At 39.3% G+C, this 17,590-nt stretch overlaps 1 protein-coding gene across 2 annotated transcripts in view; it reads right to left on the bottom strand.

Moving 5' to 3' along the window:
- Window positions 1-17,426, bottom strand: part of VPS35L (VPS35 endosomal protein sorting factor like) — a 46,827-nt gene extending 29,401 nt beyond the window's left edge. The window contains exons 1-15 of one of the 2 annotated variants that reach the window (XM_082292216.1): window positions 17,401-17,426; window positions 14,525-14,624; window positions 13,430-13,597; window positions 12,985-13,107; window positions 12,605-12,629; window positions 11,518-11,594; window positions 10,780-10,908; window positions 7,722-7,806; window positions 6,703-6,762; window positions 4,772-4,868; window positions 4,315-4,362; window positions 3,194-3,287; window positions 2,630-2,707; window positions 2,133-2,255; window positions 1,409-1,455 (exon numbers count right to left, since the gene is read on the bottom strand). In XM_082292216.1, the coding sequence (XP_082148342.1) occupies window positions 1,409-1,455; window positions 2,133-2,255; window positions 2,630-2,707; window positions 3,194-3,287; window positions 4,315-4,362; window positions 4,772-4,868; window positions 6,703-6,762; window positions 7,722-7,806; window positions 10,780-10,908; window positions 11,518-11,594; window positions 12,605-12,629; window positions 12,985-13,107; window positions 13,430-13,597; window positions 14,525-14,624; window positions 17,401-17,417 (1,271 nt within the window). In that variant the 5' untranslated portion in view covers window positions 17,418-17,426. Of the gene's footprint in view, window positions 1-1,408; window positions 1,456-2,132; window positions 2,256-2,629; window positions 2,708-3,193; window positions 3,288-4,314; window positions 4,363-4,771; window positions 4,869-6,702; window positions 6,763-7,721; window positions 7,807-10,779; window positions 10,909-11,517; window positions 11,595-12,604; window positions 12,630-12,984; window positions 13,108-13,429; window positions 13,598-14,524; window positions 14,625-17,263 lie in introns of both variants that reach the window. The other variant, XM_082292215.1, reaches the window with a different exon arrangement.
- Between the last annotated feature and the right edge of the window lie 164 nt (window positions 17,427-17,590).

The following is a 17,590-nucleotide window of genomic DNA, read 5'->3' as shown; positions in this document are numbered from 1 at the left end:
GAAACAGTTTGAACACAGGGCAGTTTACCTTGAGGGAAATTCAGTGTGCTTAAAATAGCCCAGCAGCTTCAGTCCTTCTGCCTGAGCCTTAGTGGTCCCATCACAATTTGACTGGAATTTGCATTTCATCATTAGACAAGCACTTCCAGTTCACTAGGCCTGTGCTTTGCAATACAGAGAGCAGGCTGTCACTTTTCACTTAGATGGCTGCAAAGTAGCTCATGGAACACACTGAGATTATTGAAAGATTTATACACTGATGCCTCTTGCTTTGTAGTATCTTGACAGTCATGAGAAGACACAAAAACACTGAACTCCACTTTGAAAGAGGACTACTGTTTTAAACTGGATTACTCAACTTCCCAATAAAAAAGACATGTCCCAAAACCATTTCTTTTAAAAGAGCCCTCATTATACTCAACATCTTATCCTTCCTTCAAAGAGCAAAGAGGAACAAAGAGGAGGAATCTAGCCCATCTTTACAGTGAAAAATGCTAAAAGTTGATTTTAAAATCAGTTCCACAAAACAAATCAACACCTATACAAAACTATTTGTACATCAGAGGATGTGGATTATTTTTATCTGTACTATACACTCTGATACAATACCATTTTCACAGCACATTTTTTAAATCATGCTTTCCTCACACTCCTTAGCTCAGCCACAGAACGCTGGCATTCCTCAGCTAAGTGATTAACATATTTTAGTTCCTCAGCTGCTGCAGAATTGGACTGTGCAAAGCACATCAGAAAAACAATAGATAGTTGAAAACTTTTACAGATCTCAGCCAAACTACCCAATAAAATGAACAGAGAGGAGTCCATCAGCAGGCCAGACTGCAATCACAAAACCCAGAAAGTACATTCAACTTTCAGACCAGACCATTTTCCTGAACTACTCACTGAAGGGGATTACCCTGCACACAGACTTCTAGGAGACGTTTGAGGTATCAATTTTAATGTTGAAAAAAGCAAATCCCTAAGTATTACTACCTTCCAAAGGCTGCCAGCTGCTTTACAACTTCCCTTTCTGAATGCATGTATGGCATGACTGTAGCTAGTGGAGGATAGGGGGAAGGAAGAGGAGGAAAACCCAGAAAAATGAAGCAAAACCAGGAATCAGAGACATGGCTGATGGAGAACACATTACATGTCCTAAACTTTGGCTTAGGAGCCAAAATGCAGCAACCAAGTTAAACTAACTAACTTTGGCTTGACAAGTAATCCACTGTATTTTAGAATTCATCTCTGGAAAACAGATGTTCGATCATGATTTAGTAAGCTACTGGGAGAATGAAAGCTACACTATGCATCCAAGCTGCTTCCAAAAGAGGGAGAGAGAACATTACTCCAGGGACTCACGGGTACTCATTACAGACTCCTGTCTTCTACACTCTGCAACACTTACTTGTTCCCCAATTTTTTGCATCTCTCCATCATCTCAGTAAGCAGAACCTGGAAAAATTACTTATTAAAATTAGTGAATAGAGACTTTGCAAATATATTTTGCTTTAATTGCTGTACTGAAATCTACTAAAAGCTGTTTTAATTACCTCTCCAACACATTCCAATACTCCTGCCTTATCCTGTATTTACAGCACAAGAAAACAATGGTGTAGCACAACATAAAACACATCCTCTGGAACAGGCACAGTGGCATTTCAATCAAAACCACCATTTTATGGAAGCCAAATCTGCAATCCTTCATCCATGCAATTACTCCAGGTAATCACTATTTGCCAGCCAGGTCAGTTATCTCTGGCAGAAGAGGTGAAAGAAGAGCCTGCAAACCATACTGACAGATTAAAACAGCCTGTTCACTATGTTAAGCTACAGGTTACTCAAATCATTTTTATATCTGTATGACAGAAGAAACTGATGAATTCAGGAAATAAAGACTAAACTAGCTAAAGAACAGCAAGAAACAAACAGGAATACTGCCTATGAACTTGAAGTGGTCACACTTGAGCTTTGTGGAAGCAAACATTCTTCCTGTACAGAAGAGAACATCAGACAGTCCTCTGTAGGCTCTTTACACTCGAGAACTGACTGAGGAGTGGTTTTTTAGCAGGCAAAATTAACTCTTCACCACAACACTTGCTTTAGTACTGAGCATTACCACGTTCACTTACATCAGGGGCATGGTAGGCAATACACTGCAAAATCCAGTCTATAGCAGGAGAATATAGGGTCAAATAGAGAGGGATCTCCACACATTGCACCACCAGCTGGTTCTGAACCGTATCCCCGTGGATCTGTTGAAGTAAGAGACAAAAATATGTTGCTGTGAAAAGGCATTTGATGGGAGATATGATAAACTGAATAAAGTTTGTATATGAACAGAAACAACAACAGACACTATCACAAAGGTACAGATATTCTGAAACATTCCTTGCAAGCTGGGGGAAAAAATATCAAGCTCCTAACATATATTATTCAAGTCTGGAAACATGCTGAATAAAGCAGTTTCAACTTATCAGAATGTATGTAAAATTTCCCATACTATATCTGGATACAGGAACACCCCTAAATCTAGATTTGAGAACTTCTACGTTTTTTTAAAAGTATGTGGCAGTTGATTAAGGAATGTATTTATCTGATTTTGCAAATAAAACGCTTATTTGCTTACTTGTTTAAATGTTAGAAGGAAGTCAAAAAAATTTTTGTTCAGGCTTTCTTTGAGTTGTGGTGCCACTTCCATCCCAACCTGTATTAAAAGAAAAAGATTTTATCAGCATCTATCAATTCTCCTTCAGACTGAGACAAAAATGCATTTGCTGAAGGAATACACCCAAGTTACACACATCAAATCAACCAACAGCATTGAATCACATGCTTTTGACTGATTATTTCCTTGCTTACTATTATGGTCATGTCCACTAACAACTACCCTGAGGCAGTTACAGCTGTGCTTGAACACGATCCTAACATCAGCTCCAAGTATCTGTAAGCACTGAGGAAATCAGTGTCTATTCCAGTGCACTGCAACAGCCTACAGCAGCACATAAAATCATTCTTACTTATTACAAACACTTAAAGAGAGATTACCCATTCTTAAAACAGAAGAGAAATTACTTTTTGTTTGTTTGTTGGAAGGAAGGGACAGGCTGCTGACTATTTGAGATAAAAGCAGTGACAACACTGGCTGCAGTAAATCTTTGATACAGATCAGAGGAGGTAAATGACAGCCTACCCTGCAAAGGTATGCTCTGGCATAGACTGCAACCAGTGGATCTCCAATTCCTCTAATCATAGATGTTAACCGTGGGAGACATTCCGAAATCCCCCTGTTTTCATCAGAAATGAAAATGAGCTTCAACAGTCAATAACAGAATTACATCACCTACTGAATAACTGAAAATACTGGAGATAACTTCAGTAGCTGCCTTGTAGACTAACAACTGAGCATGAGTTATAGAAATATCTATCAAAGAAAAAGGATACCAGCACAAAAATTTATTTTATAAGTAAAACTTTATGTGTACAATAATACATATCCTATATTCAAATAGCAATAGTTGCTATTCAGAGCCAGACAAATAAAACCAAAAAACTCCCCCTCTAGCTTGGAGAACAGCAGAGCTATGGAAAAGCTGTGACTCAATGTAAGGAAAGCAGATGCTTAAAGCAGAACTGGCAGAAGTCCTTCCATATCTCATTTTCCCACAGGTCCTTTTGGACAGAGCTGTACTAGTGCCTGGATATGAGGCCCACTAATTCCAGTAAAAGAACTGCTTTTTAGGGATAATAAAGTTGTCACCAGAGTAGCAGTTTGGCTTCCAATGCTCATTTCAAAATATAACTGAAGAAAGTCAATTACAAGGGAAGGAACATTTTCTGCTCAGCAGCTGGCACTGTTTGGCAACACATTAAACTTACACCAGGGTTTTCAATAGATGGTGGTTCATTGCTCCTCAAATACTTCTCCAACTCTCTCTCCCAATCTGACATCAATATTTTCCTTTCCTTTTTCTATCCTTTTTCCCACACTCCTTATGTCATCAATCTTCCTTCCCCCTCCACCATCAGAAACCACTGGTTTCCAATCTGCATTGGGATTTGTGACAACTGATATCACAACTGTACATATATTTGAAAACTGAGAGCACTATTGTATTTCAGAGTGTATCACAGTTCACCTTTACTTTTTTCATGGTATTTTCATTAAAAATTCCAAAACCTCTCTGTACTCCTTCTTCTCAGTTCTACTAAGACCCTACCCACCATTAACCACAGAACTCTCATGCTTAATTCCTCAAATTAGTTCCTAAGTCTTCCCATTCACTTCCTTTCCACATTTAACATTATTCTTACGTTTTGGATAGGAACTTATTGCACTTCAGTATTGCTGCTTCCACATAACTAAATTGAAGCCAAGTTAAGGAACAAAACTAATACGCACACCATTGAAAAACCTGAAGCAAACATATACCAAATGCATATTGAACAAACTATTTTAAGGCCTTCTGTAATTAATGTCACTACACTTTGTTGATTTTTACAATTTATCTACAAGATTTTGTTTCAAAATTTTTCATGCATCATCTCTACTTTGGCGCTGCCAAACTGCTCCGAGCCAATAATTAAACATTCAGTTTACTGTACAACATGACTCAAAAGTACATTCAAAACATGCAGCCAGAAACAAACAAAACAAAGCCAGTATAAACATCAGATCCTGTGGGTTTTATTGAAACAAACATGTTCACTTTTGGAAAAATCTACAAAAAACCTGCAGACACACTCTGAGGGTCTCATCTGACAAGGATACAATCTGGGAATGAGTTCTCTGATTGAAGCAATCTTGAAAAACCAGTTTAAGCAAGTTTCTTTCGCCGTATCATTAACACTCTCTGGAGAAAAGTTATCTGGGAAAAAAACAACCCAGAAATAGTTACATTCTTTCTGGAAACAAGTTACTTTTCATTCTAGGTTTAAAACTGTATTCTCTTTCCATTCATCAAGAAATTAAATGCACAATAATAAACTAGGCAATAAATTTGCTTCTCAGCTCTCTTGAGCAGCAGTCAGAGCTGAGTACATAACAAGAAAAGGTAACAGTTTTGTAGTATATAACATTTCAGAACCTGAATTCAAGCACTCAGAGTTCATCTCAGAGCTGCTACTGAGAAATCCAACCTCTGCCTCTGCTCTTCCAAAAGCAGAAATCGTAAAAAAAGAAAATACAGGGAATCTGTAACAAACACATGTATATAAATCTATAATGACTAGAGAACATACAAAAGAGATTTTTAAGCACTCAAATTCTTTACTTTAAAGGGCCAATACAAATTTTAAATAATACTATTGCAACACAGACAGAAACCTTGTTTCTGTACACTGAACATTGAACACATCATATTATAAACTCCTTGTGAAACCATTTAAAATACCAGTGCTCTCCCACTCCTGCCCCCAGAAGGTGAGAAGCTCCACAGGAGAGTTTCCAACTTCCAGCACGAGAGAAGCCACATTTGAACTTCCTGCACTCAGTCAGTATCTTTCTCATCTAGGACCTCAGGAGTTCTCACTGACCTTTGTTTCCCTTGGTTCCCAAAGGACAGGCTCAGAGGTTGGGCCTGAAATGCCCAAAGGTTCACATGCACAGTCAGCACAGCACAGATTTTCCTTCTCCCTCCCACTTTCAGAGCTGCTTGGGAAGTTCCCACCAGCAATGCCTCTGGCAGCTGTACAGCTGCAGCAGGAGCTCAGCTCTCCAGAACAGAGGTAACTGGGCCCAGAAATTGTGATGTGCTGTGGGAACTGTCTGCCTTCATTAATGCCTGTAAGACCAGTTTGTCAGATCTGCAACAACCAAATTTGTCTTAACTATTTTCTCTAAGTTTATTTCAAATTTCAGTATTTGTTGGTTTCAAGTTTATGGCTCCAATCCTATGGGCTTAACTGCAAACTGATGGTACTGTTCCACTGCCAACTACAGAATGCTTCATCTTGCAAGGATGTGCACTTAATGCACTCCAAATTGCAAGGAAATGCCTGCATTTTCCATTGAATGCTTCAACATCTTGCTAAAGAGGTTCTTTCACATTCATTTGTACTGTAAATGTCAAATTATATTTTTACATTGTGTTGGAACTTCAACTGAAAAAATAAAAAGGGCCCAAGTTAGAAAGATTATTCTAGAAGCAGCCTGCTGCTACTTCCAAAATTCCTCCTTAATCAAAACAAAACTATCAAGTTTCCAGCATAGCAACAAAAACATCTATTTACCAAAAACTGAGACTCTTGGCTTTGTTACATTTCTGTCATTAACTTTAAGCTACTAAACTGTAATACTTTCAGAAGAGAGCATATGCTAAGAAAAAAGGAAAAAAAGTCTCTTTCATCTACTTTGGCTATTCCTGTTTAATTCTCTCTCCCCCTAATAAACTCTGTATTAGAGAACTTACACATGATTCCTTGTGATTTCAAATGTCAGGAAGACCCAGTTTACATTTAGTAACAGCAGAGCCACAAGCACATTTTATTTTAACTTAGGTATATCCTTCACAATTGAAATGTAAACTTTCATGAGCATTGTGAATAGTGGAAGCTGTAAGCAATGGATTTTACTCTGTTAAAAACTAAAAACTTCTAGATTGAAATGAGACATTTTTCTGTAGGAGACAGAGTAGCAATGGTTTAACCTTCCTCAAGTTTAGATATGATTTTTTTCTGGAGTGGAAACAAACACAAAGTTACCTGGCAGAGAGACTCGGTTATCCACGCACATTGACAGAATTCTTTCATACACGAGTTTCCCTGGTTAAAAAAAAGAATAATAATAATAAAAAATCATAACAAATTAACAAACTGTAAAACACAAAACGTTGGTACAAAGGTTCTCTTTCCAACACACAATGAAATTAGCTGGAGAAAACTTCCTAGAACGCTGACATTTTGCTGCCCTCTAGTGAGGCTGAAATGTTCAGTGTGATTTAGCTCAATAAAAAAATTCTCTGGCTCCCTTAAGTGCCGAGGTAACACACAGGTCAGATTTCTCCCAGGCCAGGAAAGCACAGCTGGTGGCCTGACTTTGCTGAGTTTGGATATTGTGTTATCTCCAGCAGCTTTCAGCAAGTAGGAAGGAGCACAAAGAGGAAGCACAACCTGAAAAAACAGTTAGATCTCTGTCGTAGCATATCCTGCTGTCACCAAAATACCCTTCAACTCTGAATGCCATTGTAAATCTTTTCCATAACATGGCACAAAAACAAGAGAGTCACATGAAGTGGATGACAATTTCACTTACAAGTTAAAAAATATATTAAAAAGACTAGTAACAACATTTGGATCACTTCACAGTCCCTATTCAGCTAAAGAAAACTTTCTGACTTCTATTCTTCAAATACAAAAATAATGAAAGATTGAGTCAAAAGGCTGCAAAAATCCAAAGTACTTTTATAATGACAGCGTGTTTTAAATTTCAAAATGGAGAGATCATGATTTTTCCTAACATTTTGTTCTAGATATTCATTAATACATAAAGCACAGAACCACAAAATGAAATATTTTTATCTTAAAGGCTTTGCTCTTAGGAGTTTTTTGACAATTATATACCATGTTTACCAGCGGTGTCCAAATGTTTATGTTGGAAATATTCCATGTTATAGCTACAAGTCATTTCAGCCCTTTCTGGATAACTTTGATGCTTTCTAACGTTACAAAAAAATTAATCTTATTAACAATTGTGTACTAAGTCTGGCACAGTAGATACTTACCGAAAGTATCAAGGATATCTGTAATTAAAACAAATTTACTTGGATAAAACTGGATTACAGTTGTGTCTGAAAGAAGCTTAGAACACTAGAAGGAGAAAAAAAAACAAATAAACATTTTTAGAGGTCAATGCAAGTTTGTGTTTTTACTCCAGAAAAGCTGGAATGGATGAATATCCACAGATGGAAAGGGCCAATATGAACTATGAAGCCAAAAGCACAAGGACATCTAACATAACACACCATGGTGCTTGTTGTAATTTTCAGGATATTCTTCATTTCCAGAACTAGTCACAGACTTGGTTTTCCTTTATACAGGGTAAGCTACAATGCAAAGTTTCAGCTGACCATGCAGGTCTCTGCTTTTGTTCAGACAAGACAAATTCTCTCCCAGACAAAGCATTAAAAGGCAGTTCTTCTCTAAAATAACATTTTTAAGGGTGTTGTTCAGTTTTACACCATCTCTCTAAGCATCCATATCAAACACAAAATTTAATATAGACTAAATTAAGAAACAATTTTACAAGTGTAGTTAATGAGCTTTCCAACACATTTCTGCAGCTCACATAAGTAGTTCAAGCATTCTGGAAACAGACTGAGCCACAGTCAGCTCCAGGGAGGACTCTGCAATCAATCCTCACCTACTGGGACCCAACCTGATCATGGCATTTGGGCTACAATGATGGCTGGTACAAAGTCACATTTGAAAATGTATTACCCACTTAGTTCTACTCTCATTGGAGCTTCTACCGATAGAAAACAGGCAAATGACTGACTGGGGAGAGAAATCCACCTCCTCCTTGCTCCTCCACCATGCCAAACGTGGCCTCTGGCCCTGAGCCTTCTCTGGTCTCTAAGACTCACAATATTCTCTATCAGCTCCATCCCTCCCCTCTCCTTCACCAGGAGACAGTTCTTCAATCTCAGTGGAATAAATAAAGTTAAAGATTTTGTTATGTTTCAAAAATACAGGAAGCAATCCAATACCTCACAAGACTGCCCTGTTTAAAGAAGGAAATCATAACATTTGAACATGCTTAAACCAGGGGCACACTTAGTCTTTTTGCTTTATTCATCAGGGCAACTTGAAGAGTGCACCAGAGAGACAGGTGAGAGCACCCACATCCTACAACCAGCAGAATCTTCCCTGCTGCATGGCAAGTCTGTCACCTTCAAAGAAAGGCAACTCAGTAGCTGTTTAGGACCTACACGTACCATGAACACTTAATTACCACTTTTCTTAGAGCTCACGTACATAATCAACTTACTTCAGCTTACTCTAAGCAGCTTAACATACTCCATCTTGACAAGTAAAGTATCTTGCAAAAAGGCACTTGAGGAATCATAGAATCACAGAATCGTTTAGGTTGGAAAAGACCTTCATGATCGTTGAGTCCAACCTTTAATCCAGCATGCCAAGATCACCAGTAAAAAATATGCCCACGTGCCACATCTACACATCTTTTAAATACCTCCAAGGACGCTGATGCCACCACTGCCCTGGGCAGACTGGTGCAATGCTGGAGAACCCTTTTGGTGAAGAAATCTTCCTAACCAGATGCCAAACTCACTCCTCCTACTGCACACTAACCAGTCTGTAATAATAATGACAGACTGTGTATAAAACCACAGCCTGATGTCAAGAGAACTGCTCAGTTCTTTTAGAGGATACAGCACTCTGAAGGAAGAACCACAGCAAGTTCAGTGAGGTTTCTACCCTATCCTGCTTTATAACTATAGAATTATTATCCTTCATAAAACTTTTTAAATTCATTAATTACCCAAGTACCTATTTCATTCTTAGCCAGTCTTTCAATTAGTGATGACTATCTGCAGCACTAAGTGCTAAGTGAACAACACTTCAGCATAGATGAACATATTCAACTTTGGTACCACTTTCCTAAAAGGAAGCACTGAATCCCATGTTAGAAACTGTATTATTTCAAAATTGTTCGTGAACCATTTGCAAAAGAACCTATGAAAGCATCAGTGCATAGATTCACTGCATATCACACGTATATATATATTTACACACATATTAAAGCACTGTAAGTACAGTGCATCCCCTGCTCCTTTTCTTCTCATCCAAAGACTATATTCAAACTTCACAATCCTATATATGGATCTTTTTAAAAATAACAATAACAGTGCTGATTTCATAGTATTAAAAAAGAACATTAGTCACCCCAGGTCACATATAATTGTTTGATCTCACTTCATTAAGGTTTCATTTCCATTTTTCCTTTATTTTCCTTTCCACAATTTAAGATGAAATTACTTCAAGCAGTTTTCACAAGAGTATCCAGAATGACCAAAAAAAATCCTGACTTTATATAACCCCACTGGATGACTACGAGCATTACATCAGTTTTACAGCTTTTAAGGATGTCATTATCTCATCTGTCCTCTGCTGCACTCTGCCTCTGGCCTTTTTTAAAGGCCAAGCCAAACAAAAGAGCATTTAACTGTCCTATTTCCCCTTGCCCTCCTCAAAGCGCATCACCCCAAATGACCCAAAGGAAGACTGTGGACAAGTTTTAAAACAAACAAACAAACAGAAACCCCACACATACCATTTTTAAAATCTGGAGCTGTTTTTGGTAGCTTGCTAAGGTCCTAAATCCCATTATTTAATTGCGTTAGTAAGTTTGCATGGGTAAAATGCTGATGTTCAAAAAGGCATTCCAGTATTATTTGTAGGGAGCAAGGGGCTGAAGGGGAAGAGGACAGGAAAGGAAATTACATGCCCTAGAAAGAACTGATACCACTACATGTGATTTACTCTAACTATCCTTAAGCAGGTAAAATTTCCACATTTGTCATTTGGTGACTCACTGAGAATTCCATCCCATGTAACCTAGTCAAAACCAACACATAACAACAAAGCTGAAAATCCAGCTACTGTCAGAAGTCATAAAACTCTGAAAGAAATGTATTTCAGAGAAGAACAAAAGAAAATAATAGAAAAAAAATAGAAAGCCTTCTTTTCCCAAGAAGGAAACTGGACAAGTTGTATCACCAAATTCACTGGTTCTGCATAGAACAAAAACGTAAAACTGACCTGGATGACTATTTTCAGAGCTTTCACTTTCTGATCAGAGGACCACGCATCCTTTAAAGACTGGTTCAGTTCTTCAATCCGGTTCATGTAATCCTGCTGAGTCAAATTCAACAGCTCTTTCTGCGATCCCTGGCAAGAAAACACAAACCTACTTAATAAGAGCAGGAGGGAAGGAGAGTGCTGTTATTATAGACTCAAATCACCATGTTGTGGGAGAGAATCCTACAAAATTTATTACAACTTCCCTTCAGGTCTTAGGAACGTAGGTTATGGAACATCTCACCTTTGACAGTAAAATACTGCAGCTTGAGAAATAACTTGTGTACTCAGTATTTCTATCAAGCTCATAACTGTAAATTGAATTAAACTCAGGTAGACAGTATGCAGTTTCTGCCTCTGATAATTCCAAAATGATCAGATGTTAAGACTACTGGGTTCCATGAAGTTTTACAGCAGCTGCAGACCGTATGCAGTAAGAAGGTAAATCAACAGCAACAGATCAGGTAAATTTTCAAATAACAATTTCTAGTGATACAAAAATATGGTTCTGCCTGAATCCTGTAACAATAAGGATTAAAATTACTAGAGAACTCCCACAGAAAGTACATATTTATCTAAATACTGCATAAGCACTTGCAGAATCAGGACCTTTTTAAAAGGTTTCACAAAAGATTTTTGTTTCACAAATTCCTTTCACTGTTATTATTGTGCTGTAATTTCATCAGAAAACCTTCTCACCTCTTCCAGATCATCCAGTTCTTCTAACCTTGTCCTCACTTTTTCAGAAACTGCTGAACCAGTAGTTGTGGCTTTTCCTGTAAAGAATTACATGTTTAAATTTCTTTAACATTTAAACACTGGGACTTCTAAAGAGAAACAAACCTGAAGGAGCCTGATATGGACCAGGCAGCTTCTGTGACAGAAGACAAGTGGTATGATTCATTTAGTGAGTATTCCTGAAGACACACATGTGAACATACCTACACTGCATTCACTTTGAACAAGGGGAATGACAAGTAAGCAAAACTGAATAAAAGTGGATTTTCTTGCAAGTTTTACTGGTAAGAAAAGAATCACCAGATAGAACCATATGATAATTTAGGATAGAAAAGCTCTGTGGAGGTCTGTGTCCAACTCTCCTCCTCACAGCTGGTCCAGGTCTGAGGTTATAACAGTTGCACAGGGTTATATCCAGTCAATTTAACAATATCTAAGGATATAGATGTCACACTTCTCCTGAACGTCCAGTTTCAGTGTTCGACCATTCTCGTTGCAAAAAAGTATTTTGTATTTTTGCAGAAGCTGAAATGCTGCATGTTTATTCATACATAAAATCCTGATTTACTATGCTGACTATTTAGCCCAGATTCTCTTTGCTAGAAAACATGATAAAATATTTAACATTTGGTTCTTTTCTGAACACCCAGCATACAGCTGAAATCATTTCACTTTCATGTAAAGAGAATAAGTGAACAAGTTCCCAAAGGACTTGTTTGCTTTCCTTCCAGTTAGCAGAAGAGCTGATAAACATGATTCTCAAAATATCATTGCTCAGTTTAAATGGAAAAAAGTTTTAAGCTACAGTGGAAGTCAGTGCAGTGAAATAATCACAAATTCATTAGCCCACAGGAATAAAAAACAAGGTGGTTGGGTGGCTTATTTTCAATAATTGTAAGTAAAATCCAGTTGTCTTATGCACCAAAAAGCAAGGACCATGATGCCAGAATGGGGGAGGCAGGAAAATACATTTCAACTATTCTTGACCATAAACCTGTCACTGCACCCTGCCTCAAGCAACTCTGTTACTGTTAAAGAAAGGGCTCACCTTTTTCGGATCCCATGTACAGATTCTGTGAGGAAGCAGAAAAAGCAGACTTTTAGAAAGCATGTACTCACTAGCATTCCAAGAATGCATAGGGTAATTACATTGCTAATTAACTCTCTAATCATTTAGTAGATGCAAGACCAGAAGTTATTTGCATTGTCACAAAAAGACAAAGTGATGGCTTCTAAATATCAAAAAACTTGGACTCAGCTCAAAAACAATCTTTATAAGTGAGAGCTTGTGATTCAGTTTGCTACAACATTAAAACTGAAATTTAGAGAACCAGTATTTACCCATGAAAGAATTATAAAATAGCAACATCCAAAATCCATTAAAGGTCTAGTACAAATAAAAAAAAAAGGGTGGAAGCCACCACTTACAATAGAAAGCTTCTCTGTTGTTGTGTATCTAGCAAGGATTTCACCACGTTTGCTTGACCATGGTTCAAAGTCACTTCCTACTGCTGAGCTCTCATCTTTATCCCGTTTCCTCCGTGCACCATCCTGTGACAGGAGTACAAGTGCAAAAGTTAAATACAGATCTGGAAAAAGAAGAGAAGGCTGATAAAGGTCAACTTAATGTTTCAAGGGTCAGCTGATCCTTTCATAAGTCACAATATCAAAAAAAATCCGTATTTAAATAAATATGTCAACATAACCCAGATGAAAGTAGGTAAATAAAAAAGAATATTCTATTAATACAGTATATTTCCTGTATTAACCTCTTAACTGGTGAGACAAAACATTTTATGCGAGGTTGGCTTTGTGGTTTTGGTTTGGGGTTGGTTTTATTTTACTTAGTTGAGATAACTGCCCCCAGTGTTACCATGGGAGGAGCAGTAGTCACAGGATCTGCAGCTGCTGCAAACAATGACAAGGGATCGGTGCCATCCAACACACTGCTCAGTGGGTCCATCATAGAACTAGAGGAGGAAGAGGAGGTAGAAGAAGTACTTCCTTTCCGGTTCATCTTCTTGGTCTTGGATTCGGTAACCTAAAGAAAAAGTTCAGAACTATTAAACAAAAAGGTTTTCTCTTCCCTCACTTTTCTTTAATAGATCATCAAAATACATGCTACATAAATTGTGCTGTTGCAATGAAAGCAAGGAGGCATCAAACAAACTCTTTAGAGTGAGCACCAGCACTTAAACTGAAGCCCCCCCTTTTCCCTGAATCTGGAGGCACTCACTCTTCAGTAGCATTTCCACTACTTTTTTTCCCCTTACAATTCTAGGTTTACAAAACTGTAAGAACAACTCTCTGAATTTCTTTCTAGTACCCCTCCTCTATTTTATTAGGTTTGTCCCTGTCCTCCAAACTCTTTCTTGCTATTTAATTTCCTCTGCCAGTTTCATCTTTACTTTTCTCACACAACACTCAAGCCTGGAGCATCAAATCCATACCTAAGGCCACTGTCTTATCTCCCTACTGACCTTCCTGAGCAGAAGCTGCTGCCCATTTATCTTTCATTAGTGGATAACTCATCTCTTTGAAGCTGGATTTTTTTGTACATCTTTAAAAGCCTCTTACACATAAAGAAATGATAAATGTTTTAAAGTACACAGCTGACTGGAAGTTAACCCCAAACCAAATCCTACATCAAGCAATCATGCAGGTTATTTGTAATGCAACAATTTGATGTTAAATTTATCCATTATTCAGCATTTAATGCAACCAAGAAAACCCACAAGCTGGAGGTGCTGTGGAGACTGTTTCTGACACATAACAGCACCAGCAAACTTCTGTAAAGGGCAAACAGAATAAACCTTGATGCCTCTAGAACAGGCCACTAACACAGAAAGCAACTTCACAAGTACCACCACCAACCTCAAAGCCTTTTCATTTTAAAAATTAAATGCAAAAAGAGGAACGCAACCAGTTTGAATTCAGATTCATCTTGCAAAAGCACCAAATAACTCACTGTAATGGGTTTCAGCGGATGGTAATCGCCAAAATCCAAGGGCATAGATTCCAGTTTGCACACTTCAGATTCAGACACATAGTTCCTTGATCTTGCATGCCTTAAAAAGCAGTAAGGGAAAGTATATATGCATATAAATAACCACCTGCTAAGAGAAGCATATCCTACATCTATACAGATGCTTATTTACAAAAAAAAAAGCATATTGAAAAATAAGCAAACATAAAGATCCAAATTTCTCTCTACTGAGATAACGTAAAACTGGAGAAATTTTACTTTCAGCCATTTAGTTGTATTCTTTTTTAGTCTTTGAAACACACAGAGAAGCCAATTGTTCTCTTCTGTTTCATTCAAGGTCCTGAGAATGTTCATAGCACACACTACTGCCTCAGCTGAATAAGTAAAATCAGGGGATACACAAAAATTCTTTAACCAAACTCCTAACAAAAGCAATCAGCACTTCCCCCACATAACACACATTCTTCCCACAAGAATTAACCCAAACTTTCAAATAATTCCATTCCTACTGAAAGACATAACTCATTTGGAGGATTTCCGGGAGTGCTAAGTAGCCAGCTATTCTACAGATACCCTGTACTCAAAAAATCCAAGTTTCCTTAATAAAGAAAGAACTATGAATTAGATCATTTATGGTTGTGCCACTCCAAGGAGAAACTTCTGACATCTAATGAGATAGAGCAGAGCAAGAGAAAGACTCCAGTGAAATTCACATCCTTATTTGTTTTCTTGTGTTTCTTAATCTCCAGTTCCTTTTCTTTTTGCTTTTGTCCCATTGTTCAATGACTCTTCTTGCTCATTTGCATCACGGGTTAATCAGAATCTGGGTGAAAAGTCTTTCAAATTCTTTCTGGCTACACAATTATTCTTTGATTGCTGACAGCTCTCTCAGCACACCACCCCAAGGCCGAAATCAACTGCACTCTAATTAGTGTAAGCACATTGGGCAAGTGCAATGGCAACGATACACGTGGGAGTGAACAAGAGCTGTAAACCCTGAAAATAAGTCTTTAAAAAGCACATTTACAATGTGGCTATTCAAGTGATAAGACAGCTTGTAACAGAGCTAATGCAGAAGACAAGATCAAGTTTGCTCTGGCATTATGTTCTGCTTACTCTCCAGGGAAAGGAGATTAAGCATTCCTTTCTTGGCTACAGCAGTGCAGCCAACTTTTGAGAGGAAATAAAAATAAGACTCTGGCCAAGCTGGGGTTTCATCGCCCGTACATCCTGCATGATTACACCCCTGCTTCAGGTGCTCTTTTAACAGTGGGTTTTTCACACATGAGCACCACCATAATTGCCACCACTCTGCACCTTCGACACCTGCCAGCCTACCAACCTTTTTCTCTCCTCCTGGTAAAATACCTTTTTTCCTGGGACTGCTTCCAGGCACACAGCACCCTCCCAGAGCCAGTGCTTGTCCTAAAGCAAGCACTGCAAAAAGCTTACAGGGAGCACAAAGGAGTCAGGCATGTAAAATGGAAGAGAGTCCCTTTACAATACTAGACACATATTGGTATTGGTAATACAACAAGGCACATCCCATAGTGACTGCACCTATCATTATTTGAGTATTAAACATTTCAAAAAAGCCCCAATTTCTCTAGATATTTATATGTAGCTATTATAAAAATGCATTGTAGCTCTAAGATTTAAATTATTTTATATACTTGACAATTTTTTTTACAAATTTGTTTACATTTTTAAAATTTGCTTCATTTGAACAGTAGGTAAACACAACTCCTCAGCACCAACAGGTGCTATTTTTTTCCTCATATGCAGACTGATCACTATGCAGACAATTAATCTGCAAAACACTTTTTTACCATCAATACCACTTAAAAATAGCTAGGGTTCTGCTAAACCCCATAGCATGAAAATATCTTCCACATTAGAGAACAACATGATGGAAACATCTTATTAGGTAAATCTCTAGTTATTTCCCCGTGGCCACTTCTGCATCAGTGTTACCAGACCTGTTTATTAGCCTGTTACCTCATTGCAGTACTACATAAAAATCAATTTTTCAGCATCTCTACTGCTCTGCTTTGTTTTGCTCTATTTTGCTACTGCTTTTGTCCCTTAGAGTGCCTCTTTTATCCTTCCTTTACCAAACACAATACTAGACTGAGTAATTCCATGTCCTACACGGTGCAGTTCCCTCAGACGTACACATTTTCCTGTAAACGCACGTTGCTTAGAAGCTGACTGCCTCCTGTAGCCCCTGTCTACTTCTAAAGAGCCTGTGAAAGATAACTAACAGAGGCTAAACTGTGCCAGCAAAGGTAAATACACAGCACGAGAGCTTCATCTCCACCGGCGAGCCGCGAGGCGGGCGGGACGGCGGGCACGACACTCTCCGTGACAACACACCGGGTACAGCCAGCGGCGCTCGGGGAGCTCTTGCGTATTTTAGGGGAAATAACAGGAGGCCGTCGCGTCCCGCCCGGTTCACAGCTACGGTTCCATCGCTCAGCACAGCTGTGCCGCCGGCCCGACACCCGCGTAGCTCCGTGTAAAGGCAGGGTGTTATGAGTGTGATCTGTACCCTCAGCTTTCCCAGACAGCAGCGCCGGGCTGTGGTCCCACGGCAGCGGAGCCGCGGCACCCAGCGTCCCGGCTGCCCCCGCCACTCGCGGGGTCCCAGTCCCCCCCCCCCAGGCCGACTGGTCCCCAGCGCCGCAGTTTCCCCTCTGGCACATCCGGGGCCGCCCCCACCTCAGCCTCCCGGCTGGGCAAAAATCGCCGAGCATGACGGCTGCCCTCGCCCAGCCGCGGGCACCCGCAGCCCCCCAGAGCCCGCCGCCGGCCCCTCACGGCGGGCACAGGCAGCTCCCGGGGCCCCGCCGCCTCACCAGGGGAACGCGGCCATCTTGCGCCCCGTCACATGACAGCGCCTTCCGCCGGCAGCGCCCGGCCCGCCCCCAGCGCGGGAAGAGCCTGAGGGCGGGCGCGGAGCGGCGGGCAAGGCTGCGCGGAGAGCACAGAGAGGCAGCGCTTGTTAAAGATTTAAAGAGTTTATTGTGCGGAATGCTTTAAGTAAAA

Source organism: Coloeus monedula (assembly GCF_965178545.1).
Source record: "Coloeus monedula genome assembly, chromosome: 16".
Taxonomy (NCBI): Eukaryota; Metazoa; Chordata; class Aves; order Passeriformes; family Corvidae; genus Coloeus; species Coloeus monedula.
This window is presented reverse-complemented; position numbering and strand designations above follow the sequence as displayed.